The sequence below is a fragment of the Orussus abietinus genome, unplaced genomic scaffold (genome assembly GCF_000612105.2).
Source record: "Orussus abietinus isolate OABI.00-Male unplaced genomic scaffold, Oabi_2.0 scaffold591, whole genome shotgun sequence".
NCBI lineage: Eukaryota > Metazoa > Arthropoda > Insecta > Hymenoptera > Orussidae > Orussus > Orussus abietinus.
Window position 1 is genome coordinate 10,630 of NW_019394737.1, and position 13,610 is coordinate 24,239.

Sequence of the window (13,610 nt, forward strand, 5' to 3'; positions counted from 1 at the left end):
ATTGCTTGGAGAACGACGTAGATGCTAGCTGACTTCCGGTGCAATGTTTTTGAAGCGGGGTTCTAGAGTTCTAAACGCGGTAAGTTACATCAGGAAGTATGGGAAATTCTCGGTAAAATACCGGTAATTTCTCTGGGCTTATTTTTCCCGAGAATTTATGAGAATTAACATTTTTCTTCAAGTAAAACAAATTATAGGTTGAAAAGTACTTATAAATCACCTTTTAGATTTTTGGAATTCAGTCCCAACACTTTTGGAAGTTGGTAGCCGAGTGCTATGGTTTGTTGGTAGTTGTGAGTAATAGAAGTTTAAACTCACCGCGTTGTCTACGTTTCGCAGCCCCACAGTAAAAGTTTTAACGGCATTTTTTATCACATATTATACGAACTTCTAAAAATGCCAAAACGAAAAGGTTTTGTATGGAAATTTTACACAGAAATAAAGACAACCAAATTTATTTTAAATGTCAGTATTGCGGAGTGATTTACACGAAAAATGCAACTCGACAAAAAAGGCATTTAGAAGAGTATTGCTTGAAATGCTCTCAAACTGTTAAGGACCTGTTAAGAAAAGAAAAAAGTGAACCTTTGTTGGACATTGACGACAAATGGAATGGTAATTATTTATTTTATACCATTCCTTGTAGTGACTTTTAGGTTAGTTGTAGCTATTAAGGCTGGCAAAATCGTCAGTTTTATATATTCATGATCAATTTGGTAAGCTATTTTTATAACTTATTTTCACGTAATATGAATCATTTAATTTGATATGTTTTAATCGTCTAAGTTCGTTGAACTCAGAGGAGTGCTAGTTTTATGTACTGTAATTTGTAATTAAGGTTTAACATGTCAATTCAATATTTCGTTGTAATTTAAACCTAAAAAATGTTTACAAAAAAATCGAAAGTATATTTAACTAGTATCATGATACAAGTGCACTTGAAACATTACAAAATTCATAATAACTACATCTGTCGTAAATTAAACAGAGTGAAAAAGGTTCAACATTTAGAGACTAATAATAATTTTCTGAATTTTAAGGTAACGGATTAGATGTCGATACGGTTCGCTTCAATAAAAAGATTGCTGCATCAGCGTCAGGTTGTGTAAACAATAATGTGACATCTGCACATGGTCATAATTCCAATACCCAATCTAAAGAAGAAAATGGCAATGACTCGACATCTACAATTAAAAAGTCTCAACATCATAAACCCCTGCAAGAAAGAAAAGGCACATTTCGAAATGATAAGAGATTTTTTAATTTAAAGACATATATTGATTCTATGAGACCAGATGAGCAAGTAAGTACACTTAATAAATTTTGCATACTGATTTTAAAATCGTTTTCTATTGACCTCAAATATAAGTTAAAATGTTAGTTAACTGCAATTGTTTACATTGTTTTCCCTTATGTAGGAAAGTTTAGATGAAAAACTCGCTAGAGCAATATTTTCATCTGATTGTGTATTACCAGTGCTTGAAAATCGATATTGGATTGATTTCTTTCAAGAGTTACGACCATCATGGAAACTACCATCTGCTTATAAAATTGGTAATCCTCTTTTAAACGCTGAGCATGACAGAATTGAATTAGCAGTTAATGAAGCTATTGCAAAATCGGGTGCAATCGGAATTCAATGTGATGGTTGGAGCGACATTCGGTAACTCATATAATTGATTTATTTTCAATGAAAAATAATAATTGTAAAGGAAAACCCCAAGATTTATAGGATACATATTTTGTAGACAAATTTATCATTTTTGTTTGCAGAAATAATTCAATCGTTAATTTCGTTGTCACGACCCCCGAAACATTCCTCTATAAAACGAAAGATACGAAAGGAGAGTCTCACACGGGAGAATACATGGTAAAGTTAATTATTGAGGTAATTGAAGAAATCGGCCCTAAAAAGGTATTAACTGTACTTACAGATGGGGCTTTGAATATGGTGAAAGCTCGAGAACTTGTTAAAACAGTATACTCATATATTTACGTTTATGGTTGTGTGGCACATTGTTTGAATTTAGTAATAAAAGATATAAATAAATTTCACTTATATTTAAAGAGGTACAGTCTTCTGCTGCTGAAATTGTTAAGAATATAAATTCTTCTCATGCAATTAAAGCCGAATTTATTTGAATTCAAGAAGAAAAAAAAGCAAAAAGTCATATCATTAAAATTATCCGGAAAAACAAGATGAGGATCGACACTCTTTTGCATCGAGAGTTTATTATATAACAAAATGGCTCTGAAAACATTAGCAATATCAGACAATGTACTGTTAAAATACGAAGTAAAGATAGATATTTTAAACGAGACTTTCTGGTGTGGACTTCTAAGTCTCCATGAGCTTCTCGCACCAGTCGTTAAATGGATAACAATTTTGGAAGGTGATAGGTGCATAATCAGCTCAGTTCCTAGAGCTTGGAAGGAAATAAAAACAACATACGAAGAACTGCTCGATGATTCTCCATTGCCGCTTAACGAATGTGCCCACCTAAAACTATTAATGAAAGAAAGAAGCAATTTATCGATGCAGCCAATTCACTTCGCAGCTAATATTTTGGATCTGAAATTCAATGGCAAACATTTAACTCGAGAACAAAAAGTATTAGGAACAGAACTAATTCACGATCGTGCAGTTTATCAATATCCAGAAGATACTCACTCTGTGGAACAAATCCTAACAGATCTGGCCTACTATAAACAGAGTGAAGGTTCTTTTGCTAAACCATTTGTTCAAAAAACCATTAAGACGTTACCAGCCATAATGTGGTGGAGAAGCAACTGTGAACCAAAATTATGTTCAATCGCAATTGACATACTTAGTATGCCAGCCACAAGTGCTGCAACAGCACGAAGTTTTAGTAGATACGGAAATGTGCATACTAAAAAGAGAAATCGCTTATTAAGTGACAGAGCAGGAAAACTTACATTTGTTTCATTTAATTTGAAAATTGAAACATTTAAGGAAAATCGTCAGAGTGGAAAACAGAAGAGAATTATGTTTGTAACTCCTTGGAACGGTAAGGAATTTGGGCTTCGTGCGGAAGAATTGGAAGCAAAACATTTAGAATTAGAAGTAGAATATTCAGACTTTGAAACAGAATATTCAGAGTTCGAAGCAGAATATTCAAAGTTGGATGTAAAATGTTTAGAAATAGAAGCAAATCGTTCTGGTTAAAAACTAATACTTTGAAACTCTCAATGAAATATCCAATATGATATTCTTATACGTTTTAGCAGTGAGACGTAATTTTGATTTTCTGACGTTATTAAGTGACTTTAGCTAAGTCACTGAACTGCTTAACATTTTGTATTAAAAAAAAAGTTGTAAAAATTGTACGATTGGGTACAAAAACAGTCTACTTACATTTTCAGAAATTACTCATTTACATTATTTATCCATACAGTAATTCATAAAATAAATTATGAAAATAAAAGAAGACTGTTCTTGTAGCCAATCACTCAATTGTTTAGAATTTAGATCACAGTGGATAAATGGAACTACAGTATTAAGTCAGTAAGACTGATAAACGAATTATCAAAGTTTTTAAACTTACCCGTGATACTTGTAAGCCATAATAAATATATTATGTTATGTCTAGCTGAAATCCAGCTGTATATTTTTAGTTCAAAGTTATAAACATTAAGTACACCTGTTCAATATATATAAATATATAACTTTCGTCTATATATACGTGCAATTCTCTATGCAATCATCCTCTTCTACGTTTTGTTTAAAACCCATATGAAAATAACAGGGTTGAAATAAACACGGTAATTCTTGTAGAATACAACAAGACAAAGCACATGATACACCACATACAATATACCTGAATATGTTCCTTTGGAAATAAATAAAACTTTATAATTAACATTTTTTTAACGATATTTATTACTTTTTAGCTGGGCCTTTAAGAAAGGACTGAAAAAAACTGTTACTTATTTGAAGAAACGTAAAATATAAATAAAAGAAACAAATGTTCTCATAAACTCTCAATATTCTCGGTAACTGACCGTATGTTTCAAAGTTACCTTCTCCGATATTATGTTACCGAGAATTTTCGAACTCTTCTCCTTTCTCGCGCGTCACTTCCGTGTAGGACGATGCTGCCTCTGGTGGCTTTCGTGATGCACTTATTTGTGTAGCCTCAATCGCACGACCCTGCCCGTGAGCAATCTCCCAACTCATCTCTGTTTGAGCTTCGTCCGAATGTTCTTACTTTCATGACGTTGAGTTGAAATTTTTATAACAAATATGAACTCTTCGGACGCTCAGCTGGAAAAGAAAAATTGTACGTTTTTGTTTAATCGACGAAAAATTAAGAAACAATCGGTGAGAAAGCGTAAGGGAATCGAGGAGGAAGAAGGTAATAATTGTTGGTGAATTTATCACAGCTAGAAATCTAATGAATTTAGATTGGTAGAAGGTTATAAATTGTTAACATGGTTCACTTTTTATTTATAACAATTACAATTTTTGCAATGTGGTCAATCACTTTTCAGACAGTAGCGAAGATGAAACATCGGTGGTTAAGAAGGAAAAGAGGCAGAATAAGCAGAATCCCATGAAACAAAGCGTATGTTATCTTAAACCCAATTTTTGGTTTGGAATGTACAAATAATAAACTTGAATCAATTATTTCTAATTTGTGTTATGGGGAGACTATTCAGTAGAGACACATGTCATTTAATACAATTTTTCTGTAGACTAATATACGATATCAACAAAAAACATGTGACAACGAAAGTAGTATAAAGGACAGCGTAACAGTATCATATAAGAGTAAAAGAACACCAATACCCTCTGGACCTAGTGACCAAGGAGCTACTGCTGTGTTGGAAACAGAAACTGAACTGGATAAAGATGCACAGGCATTATTTGAAAAGGCCCAAAAAATTAATGAGGTATTAAATATAATGTGAAGCATGCAAGAGTTACAAAGTATGCAATACGACTGAATAATGTTTTTAGGAACTGGAAGGGAAAGAGGATGACAAAATATACAGGGGATTAAATAATTATGTACAGTATTATAAGAAAAAGGACACTGCAGCAGGTAATGCCTCTAGTGGAATGGTTCGGAAAGGACCAATACGTGCACCAGCAAATTTAAGGGCAACGGTTCGATGGGATTATCAGCCTGATATCTGCAAAGATTATAAAGAAACTGGTTTTTGTGGTTTTGGAGGTTATATAATTTTCATAATTTTTATATAGTATAAAAGGAAAAGTAAGGTCTAAAGTAAATTTACATTAATAATTGATTATATGGATATAGATAGTTGTAAATTTCTCCATGACCGTTCGGATTACAAATTGGGTTGGCAGCTTGAAAGAGAAGCAGCCAGCGGAGAGTACAATAATAGTGGCGATGAGGACGACAAAAAGTATGAAATTGACAGTGATGAAGAAACGCTACCATTCAAATGTTTTATATGTCGTGGGACCTTTGTGGATCCAGTTGTTACAAAGTATGCAAAGTAAAATTTTCTTTTATAGAATTTTTCATGTTAGTTATTTCAGTACTTGCTTAAATCTGTTTTATTTTATCTAATTCATATGACACTTTTCAGGTGCAAGCATTACTTTTGTGAAAAATGTGCCCTTGATCAATATACAAAAAGTACAAGATGTTTCATCTGTAATGTACAGACCAATGGTGTTTTTAATCCTGCAAAAGAGCTAATAGCAAGAACTAAACTGGAAAATTCCTCAAAGGAAGAACAAATTAGTGACGATTCTAATGACTGCCCTTAATCCATTAGAAAAAATTGTTATGCGTATATGCGGCTACTTAAATATTTACTTAAAATGAAAAACTTAGAGAATTGTTACATCTTTTACACTAAGTTAACATTCTTAAATAGAAAATCATATTTTCTACATTTTTTTGATAAACAGAGGATATGATTTTCTATCACATTAAAACCAATTAAATCACATTTTATTTAAGAACAAAACTGTCAACGTTCATCTTACTTACGCAATTTAAAATTATTAGTGAAGAAACTGGATCAATGAATGTAACTCGAATGTAATCAATTTTATTCTTTTCATTTTCGGCTTAGTTTACACCGATTAATCAGTAGATACACCAAATACGTGTCTCATAACTGTTAAGTTACTGCACTGTAACAAATGTCCTGTAACTAGTTAGCTCTATGTTACGTAACTGTTAAGTTATTACATTGTAACAAACGTTATGTTATTTGTTAGTTTTAAATTATGTAACTGTCAGGTTTGGTGTTCAGTGGGGATTAGTCAATCCGAGGTCGCCTAGTAGAAGGGGCGACCAATCCTATTTGTGAATTTGAATGATCAATCAAATTTTAAAAACCGGGAGAAGAGTGTTGCAAATAGGGTTTACTTAATATCCCTTGTCGCGATTTATGTTGTTGATTGTTTTTTTTATTTCTATTACTCCTTGGGGATTTCTGAAGAAGAAATCAGAGGCTTTGGTTGTAATAGATGTGTTTTCGAATAATATTTTATGACCAGTTTCCATATGGTGTTCCGCTATTCCTGACTGTTCAGGATGCTTTAATATGACCGCTCTTTCGTGCTCTTTCATCCTTGAGGACACTCTCCTCCTGCTTTCACCAATATAGGTCTTCCTGCAAAAATAGGGTACTTTGTACATATCTGATGAGCATAGTTTCGATGTAAGATGATTGGGGGACACCAGAATTTGTACAATCATGCATTGGCCTAATGTTATGTTTGCGGAATATTCTGCCTGTTTTGTCGGTTATGTCTTTTACGTATCGGAGGGATGTGCTCTGTCTTTTGAGTTTGTCCGGTTTCTTTGGGATTGTTGAATTCGTGGATGGTGCGGTTATTTTCAGTCAGCCTGTATCTCCCTCCAAAAACACTTCAGTGTACAAAAACATTGCCAAGTACAGGGTTGTGACGAATCTTCCTTCCAAAACTTATTATTTCTATCCAGCATTAAGTTTCTGCAAAAAATTACTGAAATCATAACAGAGGGTCAAGTGTGCACGTTACTTAATATCTTCTTTTCTAATCTAAAATATCTTCTTTCTATGTGGTTCAACAACTACATTCGACATTTTGCAAATTCATTACTTCTTTGCGTTATTACTTCAACAGCAACTATGTATCATTTAGTTGCCATTTACTAATATGTTAAACGCTAAGTGATTCCTTGCAGAGGATTACATAGCGGTCGGTATCCAAAATTTTACTATAGCCCAAAAACAAAGATGAAGTGTTATTTTAAGATTTCATGACAATCAATTACAAGACAACGTTATTGAAAGTGTTATACTTTTAAATATTCAGTTGCGGGTAATAAGTGATGGTTATATTTTTCTCAAATGCATAGAAGTGAAACGAAACATAATAACACTTACAAAATTAACATTGAAGTGAAATACATAATTGTTGTAAAGACAATAATAGGGAACAAACAATTTTAACCATGTGTTAGTCCAGTCGATGTAGGTATTGTAAAATATTGGATACCGACTCGCTAAATAGTCCTCTATAAGAAATCGTTTAGCCTTTGCCATATTAGAAACTGGCAATTAAGTGATACATAGTTGTTGCTAAAGTAACAACGCAAAGAAGTAGTGAATCTGCAAAGTGTCGAATGCAGTTGTTGTACCTCAAAGAAAGAAGATATTTTACATTAGAAGAGAAGATATTAATTCACGTACATATTTGGCCCTGTGTCATGATTTCAGTAATTTTTTTGCAGAAACTTAATGTAGGATAGAAATATTGAGTTATGGAAGGGAACCCATGGATGAGAACGTCGCAACCCTATATTTGGCTATGTTTTCGTACAGGGAAGTGTTTTTGAGGGGGATTCCGATTTCTGTCCTTCGGTTGCACTCGATGGGAAGATATTCTCCCCCACCTCGATTACTCTCAAACCAAAGCAACAGCAAGACCACTCTAGATATTCGAAAAAGTCTTAGGGATTTCCATTGTTGACTCAGAACAGGGCACATCCTCGCGATTATTTAGTCAGTGAGCGTCACGACCCCAATTATCTCCATGAACGTAACAGTAAAAGCTCGCGTACATTATAGGCGGGGCAGGCCGAAGTGCATCGCAATGTTCCGTCTATAATTTGCGGTGGTCCATATAAAACCTATGAAATCGATCTCGTGCGGATTTTTTTAATGCGATGAGCTGCGATACGTCTCGGCATAATGCATGCGAGACGTATCAAAAGGAAATTTATTCGTTATTCAAAAGGAAAAATTTAGTGTCAGAAGTGAGATTTAACGACAATCGCTGAGATTTATTTACTTTTTTCATTTATTTGCTTCGTTTTCGAAAATAATTCCTTTGAATCAGTCTTTGATAAAACCGGAGTGTTGATCGAATCAACTGCAGAACATGCCCTGGAAGGAAAGAAGCCTGAATCCGTGGTGATGACGAGATACACCGCTAATCGCAATGCTGATCATCTCGATCATTATAGCCTTTGCCCGGTCTGTATAATTACACTGCAAAATTCCGCTTATAAGGAACTGAAAGCAGGGCGGGTTCGCCATATAATTTATCGGGAAACGGTAGTGAATTATTTGAACCTAGAACAATCAAATTCAATGCCGAACGACCGTTGAATCGTGGGAACGAGTTCTGAACAAACGAACGCGATCGAGACGCGACCACTGTTAGGTCGTAGGAGCCTTGGTTCAAGAGGATCGAGCGATGCTCGCTGAGGTCCTTGACTGGACCGAATTACGTGGACGTTGAAAAGGTATTAGCCTCCAAATGGTTGAAACCAACCAAAGACTTGGTCGAGTTGAATACAATAAAATGGTTTATTGCTGATAGTTCGATTTTGATACAAGTACGCGAGTTCGAGAGACAAAGTCTCGATGCTTTGAATACATACTGACCAGACTGAACTGAACGACTGACTGAACAGAACTGATTAAAGACAGACTAAAATATGGAATAGAACACGAGGCGCGCATAGCCTTAGTCTTTTATTAACGTAAGGTCACGTACGCATATTGAGCCCAAAAACTTATTGGTCAAATCATAGGTTCGGGAAGGAATTCTCTTCGGTGATTCGTCGATGATGGCGAGGTTGGAATAATCAATTTTTTGGGAAATCCATGAGTGTTCTAGTTTTTTTGGGAATTGGGCAGATTTCGGGATATTTTCCGGTCGAAGGTTTCGGAGCCGTTCGAGGACTCATTATGGACACGGATAAGGATAAGCGAGGGCAGGGTACTAGTTGATATTTATAAGAAAGCGCGTTTCTTTGAAATACGCTTAGGCTCTAGATTAGACTAATCTAAGAATTAATATTATAATAGCGATGGTTAGGTCGGGACCTAACACCACCCGCTAACGACAAGCGGATAACTTGCCGTGACCTTCTCGTTCAAGTACCTTCTTTAAATGGCGAGAACATTTTAGCGCAGCTGTTTTCACAGGCTGGCAATCAAGTTTTACAGGTCATTCCAAGCGGAGATGAGAAAAAATGATTGTGGATGATCACCTCTGAATTAAAGAGGAGAGATTCTGGAAGGGTAGAGCCCAGATTAGACGAGTAGGGGAGACCAGAGCAAGTTGACCGACTTTTTCGATAATGTTTCATTATGAGTGAGGTAATGAGAATTTTCGAACGTATTATACATCGCAATTGTCACAATATAACACATGTTGTGACGTAACAAAATATTTGCCAGTAATAAGGGGAGTTTGAGGTCGGAGTGGGTAGAAGTCCCTATGGCAATCACTAGAATTAAGGTATTTTTGTTATTAAATAATTTACCAGGTGTATAAGTTCAAATCCGCTGTTTACTCATAGATTGCGTTAGTGAGCATATTAAATTACTATCGACACCCCATAGTTTTGTTTTGTATGAGTTTGACATCTGTCAACAATAATCAGTGGACATCATCAGCAATTTCATACAACATACATTTTTTCTTTGGTAATCATGTCTAGTTTTTTGCCAGAAAAAGAGTATATGCGGGAAACTCTGCTTTTCTGCTTCAATTTGAAGAAATCGGCTGCCGAATCGCATCGAATGCTTGTGGTGGTCAATGGCGACAGTGCTTTATCAGAAACAACGTGCAGAGATTGGCTTCGACGGTAATCTTGACCTGAGCGACAAAAAGCGTGAAAATCGGCCCAGGAAGGTTGACGACTATCAATTGTAGGCTCTTTTGGACGAGGACGATACCTATTCGCAAAAAATGCTTACCGAGCAATTGGATGTTACTCAATCAGCCATTTCCATGCGCCTACGTGGCATGGGAAAGATTCGAAAGATCGGAAAATGGGTGCCGCATGAATTGACCGATAGGCAGATAGAGCGACACCAAGACACATGTGAAATCTTGCGCGCCAGACAAAAAATAAAATCGTTCCTGCACCGGATTGTGACTGGCGATGAAAAATGGATATTTTTTGAGAATCCTAAATGCAAGAAATCGTGGGTTGATCCTGGCCAACCATCAAAATCGTCCGCAAGACCAAATCGCTACGGACGGAAGACGATGCTGTGCGTTTGCTGGGATGAGCAGGGTATCGTCTACTATGAGCTGTTGAAACCTGGTGAAACTGTCAATGCCCACCGCTACCACCAACAACCGATCAAATTGCCCCGTGCTCTGCGTGAAAAAAGGCCGGATTATCAGCAAAGACATGACAAGCTGATTTTCCTTCACGACAACGGGTGCGTTGCACCATCGCACACGTCAAAAAATGGTCTGAAACTACTTGCAGGCACTCAACTGGGAGGTGCTACCCCATGCCGCTTATTTACCAGACCTGGCACCTACCGACTATCACCTGTTTTCGTCGATGGGCCACGCGCTCGCTAAGCAACACTTCGATGCTTACGAAGAAGTCCGACAATGGCTTAATAAGTGGTTTGCGTCGAAAGAGAAGGAATTTTTTTGGCGTAGTATCCACAAATTGCCCGAGAGATGGGACAAATGTGTAGCTAGCGAGAACCAGTACTTTGAATTAATTATTTTTTGCTTTCTATAAAAAGAAAATGTGTTTTTCTGACTAAAAAACAGCGGACTTAAGCTTATACACCCGGTATGTAAAGTTTACGGTAAACCTATCTTGTGCGAAGAAACGGCACGCATCAGCGCGAATCGGCGCGGAACTCTAATTTACTGGCTCGCGAAAAGCGCGCGGAGCCCCGCATTTGGAGGTCCCGTTACCATCGGCTGGCGGCCGCCCTAATTAACCGGCTTACTGGCCCACTTTGTCTAGGCGACATGGCAGGACGGATCACCGGTAAGAAGTTCCGCTGAAGCCACTAGGAGGACAGCGGCGCTGGATCGGAAGATTTTCCGGCGGAACCGGCATTGCCAGAGGGACTACCGCACCAGTGACATCTAGATAGCTTTCCATCCCGTTCGGTGGCAGCGCTTTCCCTTACCGGCCGATTTACCAAAGGGAGCCTTGCCGTATCGTCTTCTGAAGGACGCCTTGCCGTGCCGTCTACCGAAGGGCGTCGTATCGCCTAACATCCCGAACGGCGCCGTTGCGCTGCCGTCTGCCGAAGGGAGCTACATCATCCCACCCAGTCGTACCGTTGAGCCTGAGCCTGCCAATGGGGCTCGGAATGTTTACCGCCATTGTCCGATCCCGAGGAGTTGCGTGCCGTAAGCCGTTTCCTAGATGGATCCGTTTTCTTGAATGAGTTGTTTTCTTAGCCGTTTTCTTGACCGTTTCATTTTCTTGAGTCGTTCCGTTCTCTCGAGCAGTTTCGTCTTTCTCGAACAGTCGTTTGTTTCGTTTCGCGAGTTCCGATAGATTGCGATAACCGACTGGAATAAGCGCCGAATTGCTGCTGCCATGCCGAGATGCTCGTGATTTCGTAACGCGTTCCCGATACCCGTACCTTTCAGCACCGCGGGCGGGAAAATTCCCACGCCGTTCGGTGGGCGCCGACCTTTTCAAATTTCCGTGCAACGGTCGGTCCGTTGGACTGCGTCTCTTCCCGTTTTGGCAATAGCCATCTTCCGCGCCTAGGTGGCACCTGCCGACCCCGCGTGTATCATAGTTAGCCTTCCGTCGGGTTGCGTCCCGTTTGGACCGATAACTATTGAGAGGAAACCTTCGCCCGCTTGTGCGTTGTGCCCCGTTTAGGCCTACCGAGGGGTTACCAATTTTTGGCCGCAAAACTTTAAAGTTTTTCTTGGTTCTTCCCCCTACCGAGCGTCCGTCTACCACAAAATATTTGCACATAAGAGATTTAAACAAATGACACGGTGATATACTCAGGATAAAGCATGATTGAGTGAAGTTTACCGAACGGCTTCGTATATAAAATAATAATTCAACCAAAGCACTCATTTAACCGTTTTCACTTCACTAAACAACTTGAATTTATTATAAGGTTGCGAACCCTCAAAGTTAGAAAAGGTTCATACGCAAACTACCCAAGTCACATTGGCCGAAATTAGAATTTAATAATGTTAACAGTAAATAGATTTTCTCTTGATCAGTCAAAACAGAATTTACTCACTTAAGATAATGAAATTTTTTATTTCTATTCTTAAATTTTTTATTTAATTCTATATCTTTATTCAAGATATAGAATTCACAGACAACCGAGGTGACATCCGAATAATCCACGCAATTCAAACACCGTTCGGGAAAACTCACAAACAATAAAATCAAATACACGATTTCAATAACGAATAGTATAAATCAAATTTTGAATAGGGGCCATCCTCATTAAATAAAATTTCATACAGTAAATTTCGACCGACTAAAATTTTAAACTTTCTTTCGGATTCCGCAGGTAATTAATCGTGACAGATAGCTAACTCTTAATCATCGTACGCAAATCTCAATCGCCGGCTAATGACACTTTCCGGTAATCGCGATATCAAATCTGAATTTCAACAACTTGATCTCCAAAAATAAACCGACCCGAGAAGCTATTATTGGAGGAAAGGACAATTGACCGTAATACAAACGAAGGGTTGAAATTGAAAATTGCTTCAATGCTAACCTTCGGTGATTGGTGTTTTTGGGATAAAAAAGGGTCCGGTACTGGGCCTCTGGTCTCCGATGCCTTCCGATTAGCATGGGTGCTCTTTGTCAATTACCTTCCTCACTCTGCTCGTCAGCTTCGTGCACTTCTTCCTAGACTTGGATGCCAATCACTGAAAAATTCAAAACGGAGTGCGTTCCCGGCCGAACTCCAGGTTTTCCGCGGTTTCCTGGACAAGGAGTAGGGGCTAGAGGCCCTCTAAGGTTGGGTCCACCATTTGCTGCGTCTTCGGATTCCTAGAGCTCGGTAGCGCCTCCGGGACGCTGAACCTGGTGCTGACGCGGGATTTCGCACCCGATGACTTTCCGACGTCGCGTGGACTTCGACCCCCGCGAGCCCGTGAGCACCTCTGGAATGCCAGCTCTGCACCTTACTTCTTTCCGGTGCAGGGCTCGCTTTCTCTGAACCCGATTTTATTTTAATTTTAGAATCTAGATTTATAACTACACTACATCGAGACGTAACACGTAAATATACATTATTTTATTCACATGTTTGATATATTTACATCCCAATAAACACATCGTAGTTGATTTGACATATAATATATGTGGTTACAGTGGAAATTAGGTATACGT

The 13,610-nt window shown here is 37.8% G+C and overlaps 3 protein-coding genes across 6 annotated transcripts; 2 read left to right on the forward strand and 1 right to left on the reverse strand.

Moving 5' to 3' along the window:
• Positions 1–231: 231 nt before the first annotated feature.
• LOC105700205 lies at positions 232–3,805 on the forward strand. 4 transcript variants are annotated; one of them, XM_012425861.1, is made up of 5 exons: positions 232–615; positions 1,041–1,303; positions 1,419–1,663; positions 1,774–1,870; positions 1,935–3,805. In XM_012425861.1, the coding sequence occupies exons 1-5, from the start codon at positions 420–422 to the stop codon at positions 1,944–1,946; spliced, it is 813 nt and encodes a 270-aa protein (XP_012281284.1). In that variant the 5' UTR covers positions 232–419; the 3' UTR covers positions 1,947–3,805. The 4 variants fall into 4 exon arrangements, with proteins under 4 accessions (XP_012281284.1, XP_012281282.1, XP_012281285.1 ...); XM_012425859.1 differs by having other exon boundaries at positions 1,774–3,805; XM_012425862.1 differs by having other exon boundaries at positions 1,419–1,554; positions 1,774–3,805.
• Positions 3,806–4,174: 369 nt separating this feature from the next.
• Positions 4,175–6,052, forward strand: LOC105700202 (RING finger protein 113A). Its single transcript, XM_012425855.2, has 6 exons — positions 4,175–4,376; positions 4,513–4,586; positions 4,717–4,914; positions 4,982–5,198; positions 5,289–5,481; positions 5,584–6,052. Exons 1-6 carry the CDS (start codon positions 4,265–4,267, stop codon positions 5,765–5,767), a joined length of 978 nt encoding a protein of 325 aa, XP_012281278.1. The 5' UTR covers positions 4,175–4,264; the 3' UTR covers positions 5,768–6,052.
• A 297-nt stretch (positions 6,053–6,349) lies between these two features.
• On the reverse strand, positions 6,350–13,229 carry LOC105700203. Its single transcript, XM_012425856.2, has 2 exons — positions 12,991–13,229; positions 6,350–6,624 (listed from the first exon to the last, which is right to left on the reverse strand). The coding sequence occupies exons 1-2, from the start codon at positions 13,065–13,067 to the stop codon at positions 6,378–6,380; spliced, it is 324 nt and encodes a 107-aa protein (XP_012281279.1). The 5' UTR covers positions 13,068–13,229; the 3' UTR covers positions 6,350–6,377.
• Between the last annotated feature and the right edge of the window lie 381 nt (positions 13,230–13,610).

What these genes read in the sequence shown, in the direction of transcription:
- LOC105700202 (XM_012425855.2), top strand. Translation starts at nt 4,265, where the DNA reads ATGAACTCTTCGGACGCTCAGCTGGAAAAGAAAAATTGTACGTTTTTG. An exon ending in AGAATCCCATGAAACAAAGC is followed by an intron (nt 4,587 to 4,716) that starts GTATGTTATCTT and finishes ATTTTTCTGTAG; the next exon opens with ACTAATATACGATATCAACA. An exon ending in GTGGATCCAGTTGTTACAAA is followed by an intron (nt 5,482 to 5,583) that starts GTATGCAAAGTA and finishes GACACTTTTCAG; the next exon opens with GTGCAAGCATTACTTTTGTG.
- LOC105700203 (XM_012425856.2), bottom strand. Translation starts at nt 13,067, where the DNA reads ATGCTAATCGGAAGGCATCGGAGACCAGAGGCCCAGTACCGGACCCTT. An exon ending in AAAAACACCAATCACCGAAG is followed by an intron (nt 6,625 to 12,990) that starts GTTAGCATTGAA and finishes CTATTTTTGCAG; the next exon opens with GAAGACCTATATTGGTGAAA.
- LOC105700205 (XM_012425859.1), top strand. Translation starts at nt 420, where the DNA reads ATGGAAATTTTACACAGAAATAAAGACAACCAAATTTATTTTAAATGT. An exon ending in CATTGACGACAAATGGAATG is followed by an intron (nt 616 to 1,040) that starts GTAATTATTTAT and finishes CTGAATTTTAAG; the next exon opens with GTAACGGATTAGATGTCGAT. An exon ending in CTATGAGACCAGATGAGCAA is followed by an intron (nt 1,304 to 1,418) that starts GTAAGTACACTT and finishes TCCCTTATGTAG; the next exon opens with GAAAGTTTAGATGAAAAACT.